General features: G+C 45.0%; 1 protein-coding gene across 1 annotated transcript in view; it reads left to right on the plus strand.

Annotated features, from left to right (window-relative positions):
• The window catches only part of SPATS1 (spermatogenesis associated serine rich 1), a 72,490-nt gene that overhangs the window by 35,177 nt on the left and 14,983 nt on the right, over positions 1-22,330 (plus strand). The window contains exon 4 of the mRNA XM_055136689.1: positions 18,379-18,512. Coding sequence (XP_054992664.1) covers positions 18,379-18,512 — 134 coding nt within the window. The remainder of the gene's footprint in view (positions 1-18,378; positions 18,513-22,330) is intronic.

The raw sequence follows: 22,330 nt of genomic DNA on the forward strand, positions 1-22,330 counted from the left end.
CGGGGCCATTTGCTCGAATGGTAGCATATGTCTGTATTCACGCCTGAGCCGGTCGGGCACAGAGCAGCACCAAAACAGGGATGGTGATAAAGGCCGGATGCCCTGACAGCCTTACAAGGAGATCACAAATGAGTGAAGACAGCAGGCTTGCATGCCCAGCGCTTCCATCAATGAGCTATAAAGCTGGCACCGGAGAGGAGTCGGGTTTCCAAAACTACTGTGCATACTCACCCATTTGCAGATGTATGGCATTGTTTATTGGGCCTGTCAGCTCAGGTAGAATGCTAATCGTGCAATTCTCCCTTTAAGCAAAGGTTGAAATTAATCGTTGTCTGATAACTGCATAATTGATTCTTAGAGACAAGGATGACTTTTATTTGGTGGGGGAGTGTGATGGTGGCACATTTGCCTTTATTTTCTTTTCGTTTTCAGTTTTTGGACCACACCAAGCCATACTCTAGGATTACTTTTTTTTTGTAGTTTGGTACTGGGGTGGGTGGGTGGGTGGGTGGGTGTGGTATTTGACCACCTAGTGTCCCAAATTGAACTCAGGCCTCCTGCATACAAAGTTCATCTCCTTCACCCCAAATTTCTGTTAGAGAGCAGTGTCACAGGGCAAAATAACTGCAGTCACAGAGTATTGTCCCAGCGGGTGCTCACCTATTCTAGGTATTTGCACCACACCAAGGGGCAGTAGGAAATTCTGTCTCTGCCCGTCATTAGCTTGATCCCTGGGTCCTCTGCAACTCAGGTCTCTTCTCCTCAGCTTCATCTACACCCACCTGGAAGGGCAGGTAGAGTAGGAGGAGTAAGAATCATCCATGATTGCCCAATGTGGCTAGCTCACTGTCACTGTCACTGTCATCCCGTTGCTCATCGATTTACTTGAGTGGGCACCAGTAACGTCTCCACTGAGATTTGTTGTTACTGTTTTTGGCATATGGAATACGCCACGGGGAGCTTGCCAGGCTCTGCCGTGCGGGCGAGATACTCTCAGTAGCTTGCCGGGCTCTCCGAGAGGGGTGGAGGAATCGAACCCCGGTCGGCCGCGTGAAAGGTGGCTAGCTCAGAAAAGAGAAAAGGATTCTAGCATTCTAACTTGTTTTATTTTTTTGTTGGGGAAGGGTTTGGGGTCACCCAAGGTGCTGCTCAGTGGCTACTTTTGGCTGGGTGCTTGAGTGGTCACTCTTGGCCATCAAACCCAAGCCTCCTACATGCCTAGCATGTGCTCCAGAAACATTGATGGGTCTCCCCGGCCTCTAGAATTCTAGAATTTAAGTTCCAGACTTTGCTACGGTTTCCGGGTTGACCTGCAGTCAAGGCCGGAGCTGCTGTTTCCAGGCGCCGAGTTTCTGAGTGAGGGGTCGAAAGAGAGCACCAACCCCTGATGGCCAGACCTGAGCAAGCAGGCCCTGTGGCCCGCTCCTCTGCTCTCTGGTGGCGTCCCCTCAGGAGACCACATTCATAGATTTCAGAAGGGATGAGGCTCTGGGAGGCAGTGGAAGACAAACACACAACGGTATGTGTTTATCATTTCCCAGCAGAGACGGCTCATTGCTGTCAGGCTTCTCCCACGAGTCTGTGATCCACAAGCAGGGGGTGGGTGGACTTAAAAGGCGACATCCTAGAACCTTTGGTGTTTGTTCAAGCAGAATCTGAAAGGGGCGGGGGATTGGCTGCTGTGTTGAGGGGCGGTAACCACATTCAGCTAACTTGGCCTCATGTACTACTTTCTTCCGAGCAGACAGTGCTTTTGTGTCAATGAGCTGAGATGACAAGTGTGAAAGGAGACTGGATGATGAAAAGGTGTTATTCTTGCCTGAAAAAAAAGGAATTAATTATCTTGAATCTTACAGATGGTACCAAAGATATGGACTTTCTTCCAAACTTCCTCCTCCACACTGAATTTCTTTCACTAGGCCCTTTTCTAGGTCATTTTTGTTGCATCATCCTTAATTTTAAAAAAAAAATTGGCAAAATATTATAAGCTTTGAGTGTAAATCAACATCTATATTAGTTTTTTTTTTTTTTTTTTTTTTTGCTGTTTGGGTCACACCCAGCCATGCACAGGGGTCATTCCTGACTCTGCACTCAGGAATTACTCCTGGCGGCGCTCAGGGGACCATATGGGATGCTGGGAATTGAACCCGGGTCGGCCACTTGCAAGCAAACGCCCTACCCACTGTGCTATCGCTCCAGCCCTCAACTTCTATATTAGTTTTACCACTAAAAATCCCTATCTATCCTTCACCATACTAGAACCTTTTCCCCAGAATCACTCCACCCCCACTTCCCTTAGTTTTATAACCATTTTTTCCCCTTATAGTCCAAATTCAATTTTTGTTTTTAGTTCATTTGTTGGACTGGAACAATAGCACAGCGGGTAGGATGTTTGCCTTCCATGTGTGCCTTGTATGTGGCCGACCCGGTTTTGATTCCTCCGCCCCTCTCGGAGAGCCCGGCAAGCTACTGAGTTTTCCACCTGCACAGCAGAGCCTGGCAAGCTCCCTGTGGCGTATTCGATATGCCAAAAACAGTAACAAGTTTCATAATGGAGAAGTTACTGGTGCCCGCTCGAGCAAATCGGTAAATAACGGGAGGACATTGGACAGTGTAGTGCTACAGCTCATTTGTTTCTTATATGGTTGAAATCATACCGTATCTGTCTTTCTCTAACTTATTTATTCTCTTTTTGTTTGTTTTTGGGGCCACACCTGGCAGTGCTCAGAGCTTAATTCCTGGCTTTGGGCTAGGAATCAGTTCTGGCCCTTCTTGGGGTCAGTTTATGGTACCAGGCTCACACCTGGGTCAAACACATGTAAAACAAGTATCTTAACCCTTGTATTCTCTCCTTAGTCCCTCTTCTAGATCTTTTCATGTTGCATGTTGTGGGTATTTTTTGAGGTGGGGGCACACCCATAGGGCTCAGTGGTTATTCCTGACCCTGCACTCAGGAATTAATTCTGGTGGTGCTCAGGGTACCATATGGGATGCCAGGGATTGAATCCAGGTTGGTTGTGTGCAAGTGCCTTGTTGGCTGTACTGTTGTTGCAGGTTTTGTTACAAATGACTAGATTTTATTTTTCCCACATGGCTGAGTAATATTCCTTTATAAATAGATACATTTATTCCTTCCTTCCTTCTTTTTGTTTTTGGCCTACGCCTGGCAGTGCTTAGGGCTTACTCCTGGCTCTGAGCTGAGGGATCACTCCTGGTGGCCTGCAGGGATAATATGGGATGCCAGGGATGGAATCTGGGTCAGTCATATGCAAGGTAAATGCCCTACCTGCTGTACTATGGCTCCAGCCCCTAGAGGCATCATTTTCTTTGTCCATTTACCTGCTGACAGACACTTAGGCCGCAGCATCTGTCCTCTCTTGGTACTCCGTGACAGGTTACACCTTCCTATCGCTTGCTGAGCATTTACTGCATTTGAACACCAGTCCTCACGGTAAATGGTAAACTTTCAAGATGACGGGCCTTCGCTTCTTGATTCTGCCCACTGTCAGCGGCCAGAGGGAGAGATGGGAGCTGGGCCTGGAGAGCAGCTTGACCGACCCTCGCGAGAGCAGTGTCAGTATTGGAGCTGGTGGAATCAAATGTGATTCTAGCACACTCTCCTTTTATTTTTTTTAAATGTTTTTTAATTTAAACTTTTTTTCCATGAAGTTATTCACAGTAACTGATTCAAATCAACATTTCAACACCAATCCCACCACCATTACAGCTTCCCACCACCAATATTTCCAAGTTTCCCACCACCACTCGAGCCATAGGCAGGTGTTAGATAATTTATTCTGTGTTGCTTGTTATGAATACACTCTCCTTTCTGAGGAGACAGGAAGATGCACCTTGAAGCCGCCTTGATGTGTCCACAGTTCACTGTGAGGCAGAATTATTTCTAAGAAGATTCTGTAGTCAGCACGAACCTGAGTAGGTGCCGCTGGCCAACTCAGATGAGCCGCTCTTCTCGTCCCTGCCCGTTAGACAAATCTTCCTCCTTAGAACCACTTTCTACATATTTTATGACAATTTTTTTCTCTATCATTATTTTTTATTAGTTTTTTCCACAGTGGGTAGGGCGTTTGCCTTGCACACAGCCAACCTGGGTTCAGTTCCTCCATCCCTCTTGGAGAGCCTGGCAAGCTACCGAGAGTATCCCGCCCGCATGGCAGAGCCTGGCAAACTACCTGTGGTGCATTCGATATGCCAAAAGCAGTAACAACAAGTCTTATAATGGAGACGTTACTGGTAGCAATGATGGGTCTCATTCCCCTTACCCTGAAAGAGCCTCCAATGTGGCACCGCTAGGAAGAACGAGTAAAGAGAGGCTGCTAAAATCTCAGGGATAGGACGAATGGAGATGTTACTGGTGCCACTAGAGAAAATCGTTGGTCAATGAGATGACAGTGATACAGTGATATTGCCAACCTGCTCAAGCAAATCGATGAATCGATGAACAATGGGACGACAGTGCTAACAGTGCTAGTTTATTCCTGGTTCACAATGTTATGGATTTTCTAGGGTTTAGCTTCATAGTTGTTGTTTGTATAAACTGGAGAGTTAGTGCTGGGGTGAAAGCACTTGCTTTGCATGTGGCTGACTTGCGTTTGACCCCTATTTCCTCCCATCCTCTGTGTATCACTGAAAGCAAACCCCGAGCCTTGCTGTGCTTAGCCTATGTACTCTCCCCACCAAACAAACCCACCCACCCCAAATGTACCTCTATATGGATTTAATTTTCACTATTGCCCTGACCTAAGTTCAGTGCCACCCCACCCTCAGAAGGTGCCTCTGCTCCTTCCTTCTATCTCTGTCCTGGTCCTCCTGGTAACACATTTGCATTGTGTGCGAGCGTTAATTGCAAATGCATCCCACAATTGCCTTTCACTTTTTATTTCACTTAGTGTAATCACCTCAAGATCCATCTATTTTGTTCCTGAAGGTGTGGAGCTGTTTTATCTTTTTTTCCTTGCTTTTTGGGTCACACCCGGCGATGCACAGGGGTTACTCCTGGTTCATATACTCAGGAATTACTCGGGGGACTATATGGGATGCTGGGAATTGAACCCAGCACAGCTGCATGCAAGGCAAACGCCGTACCTGCTGTGCTATCGATCCAGCCTCTGGAGCCGTTTTATCTTAATGGCTCCACAAAAATTATTTTGTGATGTTTTGGGGTCACCCCCAGCAGTGCTCAGGGCTTACTCCTGGCTCTGTGCTCAGGGAGCACTCCTGGGCACTGCTCCTTAACCCTGTACTGTCACTCTTATGGCTCCTCCATAAAAATTCTGAAGCAAACAAAGAAATATGCCAAATTTGTAGATGTGATTTTGCTGCTTGCTGTTCAGTATTGAAATGCACATTGCACACTTTGTTTGACCCTTAAAATTAAAAAAACCAAACCAGAGAGAGCACAGCAAATAGGGAGCTTGCCTTGCATGCAGCCAACCTGGGTTTGAGCCCAGGTACCACATAGGGTCCCTCCATCTCTAGCAGGAGTAAGCCCTGAGTACTTTGCCAAGTGTGCCCTCTATTCTGTGCCACTCCCCATCAAAAAACCAAAAAAACAACAAACAAAATACCAAGAAACTTGTGAAGGGCCCTCCTCTGCTACCATTCACAGCAACCATTTTCCCAAGGTGAATAATGCTCACTTCCGCTAATAAAAATTTACAATGAAAATGTTTACATGTTTTCAATCTGTTTACATGCTGTCAATCCTTGAGAACTGTGGGGGGTGACCCCTGAGCATAGTACTGGAAGTGGCCATGCAGGTGGCCCTCAGATCATGGGATCCAATGATGTGCTCTTCTCAGAGGCACTGCAGGACCCATCTGATCAGATGACTTTTCAGTGAGATACATTGCCACTAGCAGCTTACGAGAAGGCTGTTGCTCTGAGTAGTGCCAGCCCTGGTGGTTGGTAAACGAAAAGTGAATAACTGTAGCTTTTAAAGACTTCCGCCCTTCGGGGGCCAGGGCAGCCATACAGTGGGGAGGGTATTTGCCTTGCATGTAGCGGACCCTGGTTTGATCCCTGGCATCCTATATGGTCCTGAGCACCACCAGGACTAATTTCTGAGTGCAGAGCTAGGAGTAACCCCTGAACATTTCCAGGTATGACCTAAAGGGGCAAACCCCCACCCCCCCAACCTAACAAACACAAAATTCAGCCCTTTCCTAATTAGATAGAATGAAGTACTCTCCTCTCTGTCTAAATGGATATTGTCTTTTTATTTAAAATGGATAACAGACGGACCCAGATGTGATCTGGAGCAGCCGCACACGAAATGACTCCTCTGATCCTTAAAGACTATGATCCTAGAGGACTAGTAACCAATTCTGGCACCCAGCGGCTTCTTATAGAAATGCATCTAGACTGTGAACTGAGCTAAAATATCAGAAATCCAAAACTGCGGGGCCACAACAGCGGTTTTATCTCATATATTCTTCATTCTCAGCAATGGAAAACAAATTATCAAATGATGCCTTTTCAGCAGGTTTGATTGTTGGGGAAAAATTACAAATAATAATAGTGAGTTTTCTGTTGAAATATTGAATGTATTCAAAGTATAGAGAGAATAAAGTGAAGATCATTAGCCACACAGGTGAGGGTGGTGAGATGGGGTGTATACTGGGTTTCTTGGTGGTGGAACATGTGCACTGGTGAAGGGATGGGGGTCTGATCATTGAGTGAGAATTGAACCTGAAAGCTTTGTAACTTTTTCATGGTGATTTAATAATAAAAATGAAAATCTAAAAAAAAATGGATTACAACTCTTTTCTTCTTTCTTCCTTCTTTTCTCCTCCCCCTCCTCCTCCCCCTCCTCCTCCCCCCTCCTCCCCCCTCCTCCTCCTCTTCCCCCTCCTCCTCCTCCTCCTCCTCCTCCCCCTCCCCCTCCTCCTCCTCCTCCTTCTCTCTTCTTCTTCCTTCTTTAAAAAGTAGGGTCCTGGGTTTACTCTTGGTAATATTCTTCCTTCCTAATGTAGGTCGAATGTGGCGGCACTTCTTGGACCCAATGGTGTTGAGTGTTACTGGGCCATATCCATTAGTGCTGGGGGGCCATGTGATCCTAGAAATTGAATCTGGGCCTCCTGCATGCAAAGCATGTGTTCAGCCTTTTTGTTTAGTTTAGTTTTGTTTTGGGGACCATGCCTAGCTATGTTCAGGGCTTACTTTCAGCTCTGTGCTTGGGAACCATATGTGGTGTTGGGGATGGAACCCGGGTCGACTGCATGCAATCCAATGCCTTAATACTATCTCTCCAGTCCTGCCCTGCCCATCGAGCCATCTTCCTGGTCCCTGGTACTTGATTTCTTTCCATGTATTTTTATTTTATTTGTAATTGTGAAAAGAATTCTTTTCACTTCAGGCACTGTTGACTTGTGTTACAATTTTTTTCTTGAGCCTTGTTTGTCTTGATGAAAAATATTTTTAGTTTTTCATCAGATTTCTGATAACCTTTTTCATTCCTTTATGCATTTAGTAATATTTTATTGTCATTTTCCCTTATTTTTTTGCTTTTGGGGTCACACCTGATGATATACAGGGGTTACTCCTGGATCTGTACTCAGGAATTACTCCTGGTAGTGCTCAGGGGACCATATGGGTTGCTGGGAACCAAACCCGGGTCAGCCGTGTGCAAGGCAAATGTCCTACCCGCTGTGCTATTGCTTCAGCCCCTTTTCCTTATTTCCTGAATTGAAATCTTAGCTCACTAATTTTGGATTCTTTGTTTTAGATTGGAGCGACAGCACAGCGGGTAGGGCATTTGCCTTGCATGCGGCCGACCCGGGTTCGGTTCCTCTGTCCCTCTCAGAGCCTGGCAAGCTACCAAGAGTATCCCGTCCGCACGGCAGAGCCTGGCAAGCTACCTGTGGTGTATTCAATATGCCAAAAACAGTAACAACAAGTCTCACAATGGAGACATTACTGGTGCCTGCTCAAGCAAATCGGTGAACAATGGGATGACAGTGCTATAGTGCAGTGTTTTGAACTAATTCTGAGATCAATATGATTTTCACCATTTGCCTCTCTGAGTCAGGTTGTTCTCACCCAAGCTATGGTCCAGAGGCAGAGATGATGTCACTGCTAAAATCTTTGCCATACGAGGACCGAATAATGCAGCAGGATAATATAGGTAATAATAACCAGGATAATAATGCCACTCTGGGAAGAGCGAAGAAAATTCTAGAGGCAATAGAAGAGTACTCATTTGAGAAAATGTTGTAATCACCCATATTGTTGTTAAACTGAACTCGGCGTAGGTGGAAAGTGTGGGTATCAGTGATTAAGTTTCAAAGTGATTTTGGAATGTGAGTAAGATTTAAGAATGTTGTAACTGGGGGCAGGAGTGATAGTGCAGTGTGTGGGTGTTTGCCTTGTACGTAGTCAACCTGGCTGTAATCTTCAGGACCCCATATGGTCCCTCAGTCCCCACCAGGAATGATTCCTGAGTACAGAGCCAAGGGTACGCCCTGGTTACCACCACCAGTGTGGCCCCCAAACAAAAACAAAAAACATTCAAGGGGCTGAAAGAGAGTGCAGCAGGCAGACACTACACTTGCATTGACTCGGTTCAATCCCTGGCTCTGCAAAGGGTCCCCTGAGACCCCCCAGGAGTGATCTCTGGACAGTGCCAGGAACACTGTTAGGTGTCATTCAAAACCAATATGCACACACACACATGCATACACACACATTCTATCTTTTCCATGGAGAGATAGTACAATCCCCGGTCAAGCCCCAGCACCACATGGTCCCTGAACACTGTCCCCAACTAATCCCCCAGTTAATCCAGGGGGCCCAGTTAATCTGCAGCAGTGTAGGGCCTGAGCAGCACTGCCTCCTCAAACCCTCATGTTGAACTGCCAGCTTGCTTAGCTAAGAATGGGGCCCAGGGTCTGTGAACACTACTAGGACTACCTCTGAAAGAATATTTTGTATTTTTTTTTTTGCTTTTTGGATTACACCCAGTGATGCTCAGGGGTTACCTCTGGCTCTGCACTCAGGAATTACTCCTGGCAGTGATGGAGGGACCATATGGGATGCCAGGGATCGAACCCGGGCCGGCTGCGTGCAAGGCAAATAAATGCCGTACCTGCAAGACAAACACACTACCTCCTGTACTATCACTCTGGCCCTCTGAGAGAATAGCACTGTCACACTGTCATCCCATTGTTCATCGATTTTCTTGAGTGGGCACCAGTAGCGTCTCCATTGTGAGACTTGTTGTTACTGTTTTTGGCATATCGAATATGCCACGGATAGCTTGCCAGGCTCTGCCGTGCGGGCGGTATACTCTTGGTAGCTTGCCGGGCTCTCTGAGAGGGATGGGTCGGTGGCATGCAAGGCAAACGCCTTACCTGCTGTGCTATCACTCCAGTCCTCTGAGAGAAATTAAGTTAAATCTTAACTAAATTTATTTTTATTTTTCCTTACATCTGCATGGAAGTGATAGGTTATTAAAATCTACATCTAATTAAGTCAGAAAATGTGTTCCAATAAGCATATAATAAAAATTCTGAGGCCAGAGAGATAATACAGGGGTTTAGACACTTGCCTTGCACCTGGCTGATCCAGGTTCTATCCCTTGCACCCTCTATGGTCCCCTGGCCCCACCTGAGCACAGAGCCAGGAGTAAAGTCTGAGCACAGCTAGGTGGGCCCCTCTGTTCTTTGTGTACATATAAGACTAAGGTTACTATAATTGATGGCATCCTGTATTCAGTGAAATACATTTAAGGCTGTAGTTTTTAATTACCCTTTTGGTTGAATCTTATAAGTTTCTGTTTTTATTTATTTATTTATTTATTTATTTGGGACTGGAATGATAGTACAGTGGGTAGGGCGTTTGCCTTGCACACAGCCGACCTGGGTTCGATTCCTCCGTCCCTCTCAGAGACCCCGGCAAGCTACGGAGAGTATCTCGCCCCCATGGCAGAGCCTGGCAAGCTACCTGTGGCATAGTTGATACGCCAAAAATAACAGTAACAACTAGTCTCACAATGGAGATGTTACTGGTGCCTGCTCAAGCAAATCAATGAGCAATGGGATGACAGTGACAGTGATTTATTATTTATTTGGTATGGCCTACACCTGGCATGCTTAGGGCTTACCCCTGGCTCTGCGCAAGGATCACTCCTGGCCATGCTTACGGGACCAAATGCAGTCTGGGGGATCCAGCCCTGTCTGGGTGTGTTCAAAGCAGCACCTTACCTGCTCTACTATGTCTCTGGCCCCCAATCTCACAAGTTTTGATATACACTACTTGTGTCATTCATCACGATTTCTATGACAACTTTCTTCGTTTATATGAAATATTTAAAAGTATGGTTTGAGTCTCCAGGTTCACGGAAGTTTTTTGGCAGCACTTTTGTTATTGACTTCTAGTTGCTTTGTGGTCAGAGTGCGTGGTTCTGTGGTGTATTTGGGGACACTGGCTTGGGCTTAGTTTATGGCTGGGCTCTTTAGGCTGCTCTCTCACGTGTGTCCTACAGCCCTGCTCCTTTCTTGCCCCCTTCACTGGGCTTTGTGCTATTCTAACTCTTCCTGCCTCCAACTGCCAGCTGACCCTCTGCCTGCTGAGGGCTCCAGGCCCCACAGAAAGTTTCAGAATAGCTCTTCCCACATACATCTGTGCTTTTTAAAATTTTTGCATTCAGGTGTGTGCAAAGCAGCACCTTACCTTACCGAGGGGGAGGAGGTCACACCCAGCAATGCTCAGGGATTATTCCTGGCTCTGCACTCAAGAATTACTCCTGGCGGTGCTCAGGGGACCACATGGGATGCTGGGAGTCGAACCTGTGTGAGCCAAGTGCAAGACAAGTGCCGTATCTCCTGCGCTCTCACTCCAGCCCTACCACTGTGCTTCTTACATATGTTGACCCCCACTTTTTTACCTTTAGGTCTGGGTCAGGGCCCTGGAATCTACAGTCCCTAGAAAGCACCCCAAAGTAGTTATCATGATAAGGTGAACTTGGGAAATTATGTGAGAAATCAGGAAAAGGGGTCAGATGGAAAGGATTGATGTGGTGAAGCTTGACTTGAAGAGAAGGAGAAATCACTGCTAGCCATGAACCTAGGAAGGACTTGAGTTGTGGAACTGCTCAGATAGTCACAAAGTTTGCACTTATCTAGCTGCAGTGCATCAGAAATTGTGCACTCAGGAGCCAGGGTAATAGTATGGTGGGTAGGGCATTTGCCTTGCATGTGGCTGACCCAGGTTTGAGTTCCAGGATTCCAAATGGTCCTCCAAGAAGTGCCAGCAGTGATTCTAAAATTTCATAAGGCAGAAGCACCGGGTACCAGACTGATCTCTGATGACACTAGGGACCTACTCGCCTTTGGGGGATACTGAGGATGGAGCTCATAATCTCATACGTGCAAGGCAGGCGCTTTTGCCAGTCATCCTTGAGTATTTTGCATTTTTCATTCAAATATTTACTTAGCATCTACTCAATACCAGGCATGATTTTGGATGCCTCTAAGATGACTACGACCTAGGGAAGGTGTGTATATAAGTAAATGTGGGGAGGTGGCATTTCTTTTTTAGTTTTGATTGTTTTTAGGCCACACCTGCTGGTGCTCAGAGATTGCTCCTGGTTCTGTGCTCAGGGATCACTCCTGGTAGGGCTCAGGGGATCCTACAGGGTGCCGGGGATCAAACCCGGGTGGGGTGCATCATGTAAGGCAAGGGCCCTATTCGTTGTACTATTGCTCTGGCCCGTGGGCCTTGATATTTCTTTTCTATATTGTCTTGGGAAGTTGCTTAATCTTCTGTACTTCAGTTTTGGCATCTGCAAATAATAAGGACGAGGGCCAGAGAAATAGTACAGTGGGTAGGGAACCTGCCTTGCACACAGTCAACTCAGTTCAATCCCCAGCGCTTCATATGATTCCTTTGAGGCCCACTAGGAGTGATCCCTCAGGAGCCCCTAAAACCAAACAAAGCAACATAAAAAGAATGAGTAATATTTTTACCTGTGGGTTGCTATGGGATAATGTGTGTAAATGGGATAATGTATGTAAGATGTTAACATAATTTGATTAAAATGAGTCAGAAGGAGAGGGATAGGTATAGAATGACTGCACTCATTTGTGGGATAAATATATAGAGACTAACATATATATTAATTTATATGACTGCATTCATTTGTGGGATAAGTATATATATAGAGAGACTAATATGTATATTTGTGGTATGTATATATATATATATATATATATATGTGTGGACTGGAGTGATAGCTCAGCGGGTAGGGCATTTGCTTTGCACACGGCCGACCTGGGTTCGATTCCTGTACCTCTCAGAGAGCCTGACAAACTACCGAGAGTATACCACCCTCACGGCAGAGCCTGGCAAGCTACCTGTGATGTATTTGATATGCCAAAAACAGTAACAACAAGTCTCACAATGTGCCCGCTCGAGCAAATCTATGAACAATGGGACGACAGTGCTACAGTGCTATACATATGTGTATTAAGACTAATATCCAAGGTGAGGGTAAAGAGGGATCAGGAAGACAGATCAATGGTTGGAAGAGTATGGGGGGGTGAAGGGCACAGGTAAAGGGATATACCTGATAATTTTATTATCTGTATTGCAAACCATAAGACCCAAAAGGAAAAAGAAAAAGAGAGAGCTAGAGAGTGAGAGAGAGAGGGAGGGAGGGAGGGAGGGAAGGAGGAAGAGAGAGAAAAAGAGAGAAAGAGATGGGAGCGGTGGTGGCAGGGAAAATGGGACCATTGGTGGGAAAAGTACATTGGTGAAGGGACGAGTGTTGAAACATTATACAACCGAAGTCCAATCATGAACAACTTTGTAAATGTGTATATCACTGTGACCCAATTAAAAAAATAAGTGGAAAAAATAAAATTAAAAGTTTAAAAATGCCACACTACCCGTGGCTACTCGATACGCGAAAAACAGTGACAGTGATGGTTCTCATTCCCCTGATCCTGAAAGAGTCCCCGATATGCCACTGGGCTACACTAGCACATGACAGGGACGAATGGAGGCGTTACTGGCGCCCACTCAAGCAAATCAATGAGCAATGGGATGACAGTGATACAGTGAAAAGTGATGTTAACAGAATCCTTGTATGTAGGAAACATCAAGCAATTTAAAATTTCTTTATAATTGAGGGAATGAGGAGGAGTGGGAGGTATTCTATGAATGTAGTCTAACGGAGCTGCCTCTGTGCCGCAGGACCCACAAACACTAATTTTCGAAAGGACCTCTTGACCAGCACAAGCCCCTCTGGAGGAAGGGTCAGGTCCTCATCTTTGGCTGAGGCGGTTGTCAGTGACAGGCAGCCTCAGGGACGCTGCAAAAAAGCTGCTCACTGTGTGTAAGTACAGCTTTGATTAAAAAAATGCATAAACATCGGTGCTAATTTTTTTTTTTTGACCACACAGTCGGTGCAAGGAATCAAACACACGTCTCCCACATGCAGGTCTGCACTCAGCCCCTTGCACCCTTACCCTGGCCTGGATACCAGGAAGCCGACTGGGAGGTGCCGGATGTGCCTAAGAAAATCCTGGGTCTGGGAGCCACACAGTTCGTGTTCAAGTCTAGGTTATGCTGTTTAGTATCTGAGGGAGTATGGGAGATCTGCTTTGCCTCGCTGTGCCCCGTCTTGCCTGTGGAATGGGGATACTGCTGCCCGGGAATGTTTTGAGGATTAAATGAACTGACACCTTAGAGAACTCTCTGGAACATGGTTCTATGCAAATTCTTGATAATTCAAAAGCAGGTGAAATGGAGCTAAACAGGGTTTGGAATAGATATATGCCTTAAAGGCATGTCTTCATGAAAGGTCAAGAGATGATTGCCACTGAGGGTCTGGGTTCGGATCATGGCTGACTTCTGGGACAGGGACACGCAGGTGGTTTCTGGGGCTGGCAGGGGTTGGTTTCTTGTACTTGTGATATTTGGTTCTGTTTGGGGTTTTGTTTGTTTTGGGGACACCCCTGGTGATGCTCAGGAGTTATTCCTGGCTCTGCACTCAGGAATTACTCCTGGTGGTTGGGGTAGTGGGGATCCTATGGGGTGTCGGGGATTGAACCTGCGCTGACTGCATGCAAAGCAAGTGCCCTACCCACTGTACTATCCCTCTGGCTTGATTTCGCCTCTATTTGCTAATATGTATATATATATAAAACTAATATACGTGCTAAAAACTATATATAAAACAAAACAAACTATATATAAAATTAATATATACGTGCTAAACTATATATAGTTTATATATATAGCACATATCCCACTGTTCATTGATTTGCTCAAGCGGGCACCAGTGACGTCTCCATTGTGAGACTTATTACTGTTTTTGGCATACTAAATACACCACGGGGAGCTTGTCAGGCTCTGCCGTGTGGGCGGGATACTCTCGGTAGCTTTCTAGGCTCTCCGAGAGGGAGAGGAATCGAACCTGGGTCAGCCGCATGCAAGGCAAATGCCCTACCCGCTGAGCTATCGCCCTAGCCATAATGCACATATATTAGTTATATATATATATGTGTGTGTGTGCATATATATATATATATATATATGGTTAACACACACACACATAAATGTCACCTCCCAAGTGGTACTCAGGGGCCTGGGGACCACTCCTGGCAGTTCTTGGCCAGACATTCTGTGAGAGGGTCTGGGATATGGTGCTGCTTTGCTTTGGCCCAGGGGTATGGGGCATGGGTGCGGGTTGGGTTTATAGTGGGGTGATGGGTGAGGGGGGACCTTCAAGGCCATACCTGGTGTTACTTAGGGGCACGTGGTGCTAGATCAAACTAGGGTTGTACTGTTTTCCCGGTCCCTGTATGAGTGTTTTATGCAACACAACCCCCCATCCCCCATTTATACTTATTTTCAGCAAAATGTTTTGGAAACCTTTTTCTAACAATTTTTGTTGGGGCTGGAGTGATAGCACAGTGGTTAAGGAGTTTGCCTTGCACGTGGCTAACCCGGGTTCGATTCCCAGCATCCCATATGGTCCCCTGAGCACTGCTAGGAGTAGTTCCTGAGTGCAGAACCAGGAGTAACCCCTGTGCATTGCTGGGTGTTACCCAAAAAGCAAAACAAACAAAACAAAACAACAATTTTTGTTATATAAAAGTAATTTAAATTTGTTGTGGACAATTTGATAATATAAAAAGAACATCACTTGGGGGCTGGAGAGATAGCACAGCGGGTAGGGCGTTTGCCTTGCACGCGGCCGACCCGGGTTCAAATCCCAGCATCCCATATGGTCCCCTGAGCACGGCCAGGGGTAATTCCTGAGTGCAGAGCCAGGAGTAACCCCTGTGCATCGCCAGGTATGACCCAAAAAGCAAAAAACAACAACAACAACAACAAAAAAAAAACAAAAAAAAGAACATCACTTGAGAACTAGTCTACAAAGCTGTAATTATTTATCATGGTGGGAGGATGGGTGTGGGGAACCCTGGTGGGGGCTATCGAGAACCTTTGACAGCAACAATATTGCAAAATTAAATCACAGCTCCTAAAATAAATCATAATACCTACAATTAAAAAATATCCTTTTTATCTTTCTGGGCCACACTCAAGTGGTAGTGCTAAGGGCTCACTCCTGGCTCTATCCTCATGGATCACTCCTGGTGGGGCTTTTGGGAACCATATGGGATGACAGAGATTGAACAGTTTGGCTGCATGCAAGGCAAACACTCTACCTATAATACTAGTTCTCCAGTCCTCAAACAGATTTTTAAAAAGCTAAACATTGAATATTATAATATTAGGCGCCAGAGAGATAATATAATGGGTAAAATGTTTATCTTGCATGCAGCTGACCTGGGTTTGATCCCTGGTTCCTCCCATGGTCTCCCGAGCTCTGCTAGGAGTGGCCCCTGAGTGTGGAGCCAGGAGTAACCTCTGAGCACCTTCAGGTGTGGCCCCCAAACAAAAAAATTGTAATATTAAACAATTACAAATTCAAAGATGATGATGATGATGATGATGATTTTGCTTTTTGGGTCACACCCGGCAATGCACAGGGGTTACTCCTGGCTCTGCACTCAGGAATTACCCCTGGCGGTGCTCGGGGACCATATGGGGTGCTGAAAATCGAACCTGGGTCAGCTGCATGCAAGGCAAACACCCTACCCACTGTGCTATTGCTCCAGCCCCACAAATTAAAAAAATTAAACAATAATAATATAACAATAGCTTTTGGGGGTCCACATCTGCCAATATTCAGGGACTACTCCTGGCTCTGTGTTCTGGTGCTAGGGATTGAACTGGGGTCGGCTGCATGCAAGGTAAGTTTCTTAATCTCTAAAAATCATTTATTAGGGAATCAATGTTAACAGGTGTTATTTTATATGCAAGTACATATCTATTTCTTATATGCATAAATATGCATTTATTTCCCAGAATTAATATTTTATTGTTCTTTGTAAAACTTGGCACTTGCCACTCTGCCTTTATTCATTCTTCTATAATCATTCGGTTACATGTTTAAGTCCTCTCTCCTTTAATCAAAGTTCTCCAGAGCAGGAGTAAGAATCTAGCATGTGGAGAACAGTGCCTGCCCAGAGTGTACTTTGAAAATACAAAAAACAAGTTTACAAAGTAGGTAGATATTTCTTAAATATTTTGGAAAACCTTCATTTATCTTTGCTACATAGTTCACTTAGCAGAACTTTAAAATTATTTTTAGTTGAGGTTTATTTCACCCCACTATTAGGAGTATCATTGTTCTGAATTGGAATTGCGTCTATTGCATTTTTATGTTCTTTGCCCCTTCCAAAAAATTCACAGGAATTTGTAGTCAAATTTATTTATCATGTTTAAAACCAGAAGCCAAGCTATGAAAAATGTGAATTATTGAAGTAGGTTCTTTATTGACTTTGTTTTGGCACCTGTGCTGGGGACTACTCTCTGCTCAGTGCTCAGGGTTCACTCCCCATGTTTCTTCATACAAAATATATGCTCCAGAATGCTGCACTATCTTCCCAACTCCCCTGATGGCATTTTAAGCAATGTAGCCTAGGATTAGGTTGTTGATCCAGCTTCATTACTGCTTAAGTATGTTTAATCAATGAAAATCAAGTTCTTTGAGGGTCTATTTCTTTTATAAAAAATTCTTTAATGGCCCTCCTTTATAGCAATGGAAGTAAATGAGACATGCCATAGGAAGTCACTTTGAAATGATAAGGGATATAATATCACGAAAATGTTCTATGATTTTATGAGAGATATACCTCTCCAGAGTCATTGATCAAATAGAAAGATATCTGAACTAGAATTGACCACTTTTTCTGCCAGTACCCATCACTATTTATTGTAGACATGTATATATATATAATTTTTTAAAATTTATTTTTTGGGTCATTGACAGATTGATCCAGGGTCAGCTGCATACAAGACTCTTGTCTTAATTCTTTTTTTTTTTTTTGGCATTTTGGGCCACACCTGGTGATGCACAGGGATTACTCCTGGCTCATGCACTCAGGAATTACTTCTGGCGGTGCTCAGAGGACCATATGGGATTCTGGGAATCGAACCCAGGTCAGCCGCGTGCAAGGTGAACACCCTATCTGCTGTGCTATTGCTCCAGCCCCTCTTGCCTTAATTCTGGTCCTATCTCTCTGACCCTTAAAAACAAAGTTGAGTACAGAGCTAGGAGTTGATGTGGTCCAAATCCTCCGATCCCCCAAAGTTCCCATTAATTCATGCTGTAGCATGTATTAGAAACTCATTCCTTTTTATATCTGATATATCTTTTAATATCCATTGTACAAATCTACTACATTTTGTTGACCCATTCATCTGTCAAAGGACAGTTGAGCTGTTACTTAGGATTCGAAAAGAACATGCCAATACAAGTATCTGTGTAAATTTCTGTGATTCAATATGCCCAGAAGGAGGGCAGCCTTGTTATATGGTAATTCTATATTTAACTTTTTTTTTTTTTTGCTTTTTGGGTCACACCTGGCGATGCACAGGGGTTACTCCTGGCTCTGTACTTAGGAATTAGCCTTGGCAGTGCTCAGGGGACCATATGGGATGCTTGGAATCGAACCTGGGTTGGCCGTGTGCAAGGCAAACACCCTACCCTCTGTGCTATCGCTTCAGCCCCTATATTTAACTTTTTGAGGCATCATCAAATTGCTTTGCAAAGAAGCTTCTCTTGAATATGTTTCAATCACCTCAAGTTGCGACTCATTTTATGATATTGTTCACATTAAACTTACTAGTCGATCAGTGTATTCTCTTCACGCGTCATGTGCTCACAGGCTTGAGGAGAAGAGTCAAGGGCCCATTCTCCCGAGAGGACCATTCCATACAGGCTCTAACTACCAGTCTCAGCCTCGTGGCTCAAAGAACCCAGTCCTTCTCTTTCCTTTCCAGCCCTGCGTCTGAGTTGGATCTGAAATCCTCCACCTCCTCCTCCTCACCTTCTAGTTACTTCTCTGAAGAGTCATTGCCTGCGATTCAAAGGGAGCAGTGTCCTGAGGAGACCAGCCTGCTCAAGTTGTTGCCAAGTGAGCGCCTCACAATGTCCCCGTCCCGCTGTCCTCACAAAGCTTCCATGACATCATGCTGGGTTCCGCTCAGCGCAGGCCCGCTCCGCAGTGCCCAGTGGCTGGCCTGCCTCAGCTCTAAGATCCACGTTCTTCTAGGAAACGATTGTTGCCCATTTTTTAAAAGCATATTTGCGGGCAGAAAGACAGTTTAGTGGGTAGAGAGCTTGCCTTGCATGCAGCCAACCTGGTTCTATCCTTGGCCGCCCATACAGCTCCCTGAGCCCCACCTGGAGTGATCCTTGAGTGTCGAGCCAGGAGTAGCCCTGAATACTACTGTTCTGAAACAATAACAATGACAAAAATAAAATTAAAAACACATATGTATAGGTTTGGGGCTATATTTGGCAGTGTTCATGGAGCTCCTACTAGCTTTGCCTCCTGATGATGCTTGGGGAACTATGGGGTGCTGGGAATCACATCTGGGTCTGCTGCATGCAAAACATGACCTCTAGACTGTTGAGCCATCTCTCCAGAAAAACAAAATGCTTTTTATATAAAATCAAGTACTAAAAAATTTAAAAATACTAAAGTACTTGGCATCATTGTGTGTAATTCCCAAACCCAATATATATATATATATATATATATATATATGTATATATATATATTATTGGGGCTGGAGCAATAGCACAGTGGGTAGGGTGTCTGCCTTGCACGTGGCCAAGCCAGGTACAATTCCCAGCATTCCATATGGTCCCCCGAGAACTGCCAGGAGTAATTCCTGAGTGCAGAACCAGGAGTAACCCCTGAGCCAGGTGTGACCCAAAAAGAAAAAAAAAAGAAAAGAAAATCCTTTCTAAATATTCTCCAAAAATGTCCCCATCTCACCTGTCACTGAATAGTTTGCTCAGTATTTCTATAGAATTTGTAAATGTATATATGCAAGTCTATATGAACCTATGTAAGCACCTATGAATGGGTGGTACTGTAAAGTCATATTTTCACTAGTAGAAATAGTATGCCTTACATTGATTCATCATAAATAGACCGTGAACTCCTTGTCAATACATATAGATCTAGATGGCTAGTGCTGACCTACCCATTTTACACAGAAGGAAATGGAGGTTTGGGGAGATTCAGTCACCTGGAGTACACAGAGCCAGGAAATATTGATGGAATTTGAACTTGCCTCTCTCCAAAGCCTGCGCTCTTTCTTGGAAAGCACAGAGTCCAAGTGTTTCTTGAGAACCTGCAAGCTGTTAGGAGATCTTTAATCTCACCTTACAGTCTTCGAGGAGAGAGTCAAATAGAGATACTGAGAGATCCGTGGTTGGCCTATGAGATCACAATAGCCTTTGGGCTGCATTTGCCACTATCACATTCCGTGTCACTGCAGTGTGCATGTGCCTCTATTGCTGCCAACACCAGGCTCTGTTCAGCTAAGAGCCCACGGCTGGGACAACCCTTTCTTGGCCGATGGACATTCTACTCTGCCTACACCCTTACCCAAGGGATGGTGGAATCCTAGTCCTTATAAATGGTCTCTATGCTTCCCATCCCATACATGTCTTCTCACCATAAAATTCACTTCAGTTTTTAGAAAAGATGGTTCTCTAGGAATGAAAAAATAAGGTCCCTTAATAGCTTTCCCCCACTTCCCTTTATTTCTTCAGCTTTTGAGTCATATCTGGTGGTGCTCAGGGCTTACTCCTGGCTCTGTGCTCAGGTACCACTCCTGCTGGAGTCTGGGGATCCTGTGTGATGCTGGGGATTGAGCTCGCAAGCACCCTGCCAATCTCTCCAGCCCCCCTTTATCTTTTTGTCCCTAGACCCATTCGGGTTAATGATGCCTTTTAAGTTGGGCCAAGGGATTATCCACGTGCCTAAATGTTGTACAGCTAGATGGTTCCTGGCTCATTCAATTGTGTTATGTTGGGGCCAGAGAGATAGCATAGGAAGTAAGATTCTTCCCTTGCATGCAGTTGATCAGACTTCAATCTCCAGCACTTGTATATGGTCCCCTGAGCACTGCCAGGAGTGAGCCCCGAGCACAGCACCAGGTACAAGCCCTGTGTGTGGCTGGATGTGGCCCTGTGGCCCTCTACCCCCGAAACAATGGTATAATGCTGGGAGCCAAAATATCAGTATAGCCTGACCTGGATCCAACACGAAAAGCAAAGGAAGGACCAGAACCCAGCTGGTTGCTAATTTGTTACTGTTTATTCAATCTTTAAACCCCCATCTCCCGCATGCACTCCCAGCTCCAGCCTCTCTCTGGATTTACTACGCTTTTTTCTCTAGTCTCTCCTTCCCCATGTCTCTCTCTCTGAACCCCTTTTTGCTCATGGTGCAATACATTGACAGTCACCAAAGGCACCAAAAGATCTTACAGGAAGAACATTGAGGCGACATTATTCTCTTGTATCTGCAGGCCAGTAATCTAGGCCTCTGGAAGGAAGATATAGAACCAAAACCAAAGCCTTCCTTGGGCTGAAAAGCACTCGGATTTACATACCAAAGACTGGGCTGGGCTGCCACATGAAATCTACATTGTCAATAATTACAAACTAGGCAGCACCTGAAATCTTCATCCCAAAGACTAGGCTGGGCCAGAGCCTGGAATCTACAATGTAACAATTCAAGCTTAAAAGGTTCAATAACAATAGCAGAGCACCTATTCTCTAGGACAGATACTCTTTCAGCAGGACCCATCAATGATAAAATCCCATGGTTGTGTTCCTTCTCTCCTTGTCCAACAAACATATATTCATAATATTAATTGTTTTGTATGGGCATAGCAAGAGATGCACTAAACTTTTAGAATTGCTCTCCTGGGGTCATCTCAATCTCAGACTACAGTGCTCAGACCAGTCTTTCCTATCCCCAGCAGGGTCCTAGTCTCATCATTACTTTAAGATCATGACAGCACTTGTCCATGATCAGACTCTTAACTTGTAGTTAAGAATGAGGCACTTTGGCCAGGCCCATCTCGATGCCAGGGTAGCACATAACTTACCGCTTGCCCTGGGTCCTTCTCGTCCCACGTCGGGACCCTGCTTTGGGGATGCTAGGTAGTAAGGGCAGCTGAGGCTTAGGTCAAGAGAACAGATGCCCTTGAGGAAAATATCATGTAGAGTCAAATGACTCCCAGGTTACAAAAGCAAAACATTTCTTAAGTCTTCCTGTGTCCATACAAAAAGGACTTGCTCTGAATAAACTATGCAAAGGAATCAAGGAGAAGAGAAAAACATTATTTACAAGTCAACAGAACACTAAGAAAGAAGCTACAAATAAACACAGAGGAATGGGAGCAGTGTGACGGGAGTAACCCAATAAACCTAAACTACCTGAAGCTATGTAATCCTACACTCCAGCACTTGTATATGGTCCCCTGAGCACTGCCAGGAGTGAGCCCCGAGCACAGCACCAGGTATAAGCCCTGTGCGTGGCTGATTGTGGCCCTCCACCCCCGAAACAATGGTATAATGCTGGGAGCCAAAATATCAGTATAGCCTGACCTGCAATTACGGACCCAACCTTTTTTTGGAAAAATTGTCCTTACAATTAAAAATTAAAAAATTAAAAATTGTCCTTAAAAGAAATTAACCTTTTCTCGGGAAAATGTTAGAACACATTGTGTAAAGTTTCTGAGTAACGCTCGAGATAACTGTCATGTGCTCACTGTTAGGGCTTGCACCCTGTGTCACTGAAAGTGTGCATGTATTGTTACCTTCCCCATTTTGCCTACTTCCTCATGTAATCAATTATAAAAAACTAGCTTGAGAGAAATAAAGAGCTTTAGCTTTTGCGTTTGCTTGCTTGATCATAGCCTTGTC

The sequence above is a fragment of the Sorex araneus genome, chromosome 4 (assembly GCF_027595985.1).
Source record: "Sorex araneus isolate mSorAra2 chromosome 4, mSorAra2.pri, whole genome shotgun sequence".
NCBI classification, from domain to species: Eukaryota; Metazoa; Chordata; class Mammalia; order Eulipotyphla; family Soricidae; genus Sorex; species Sorex araneus.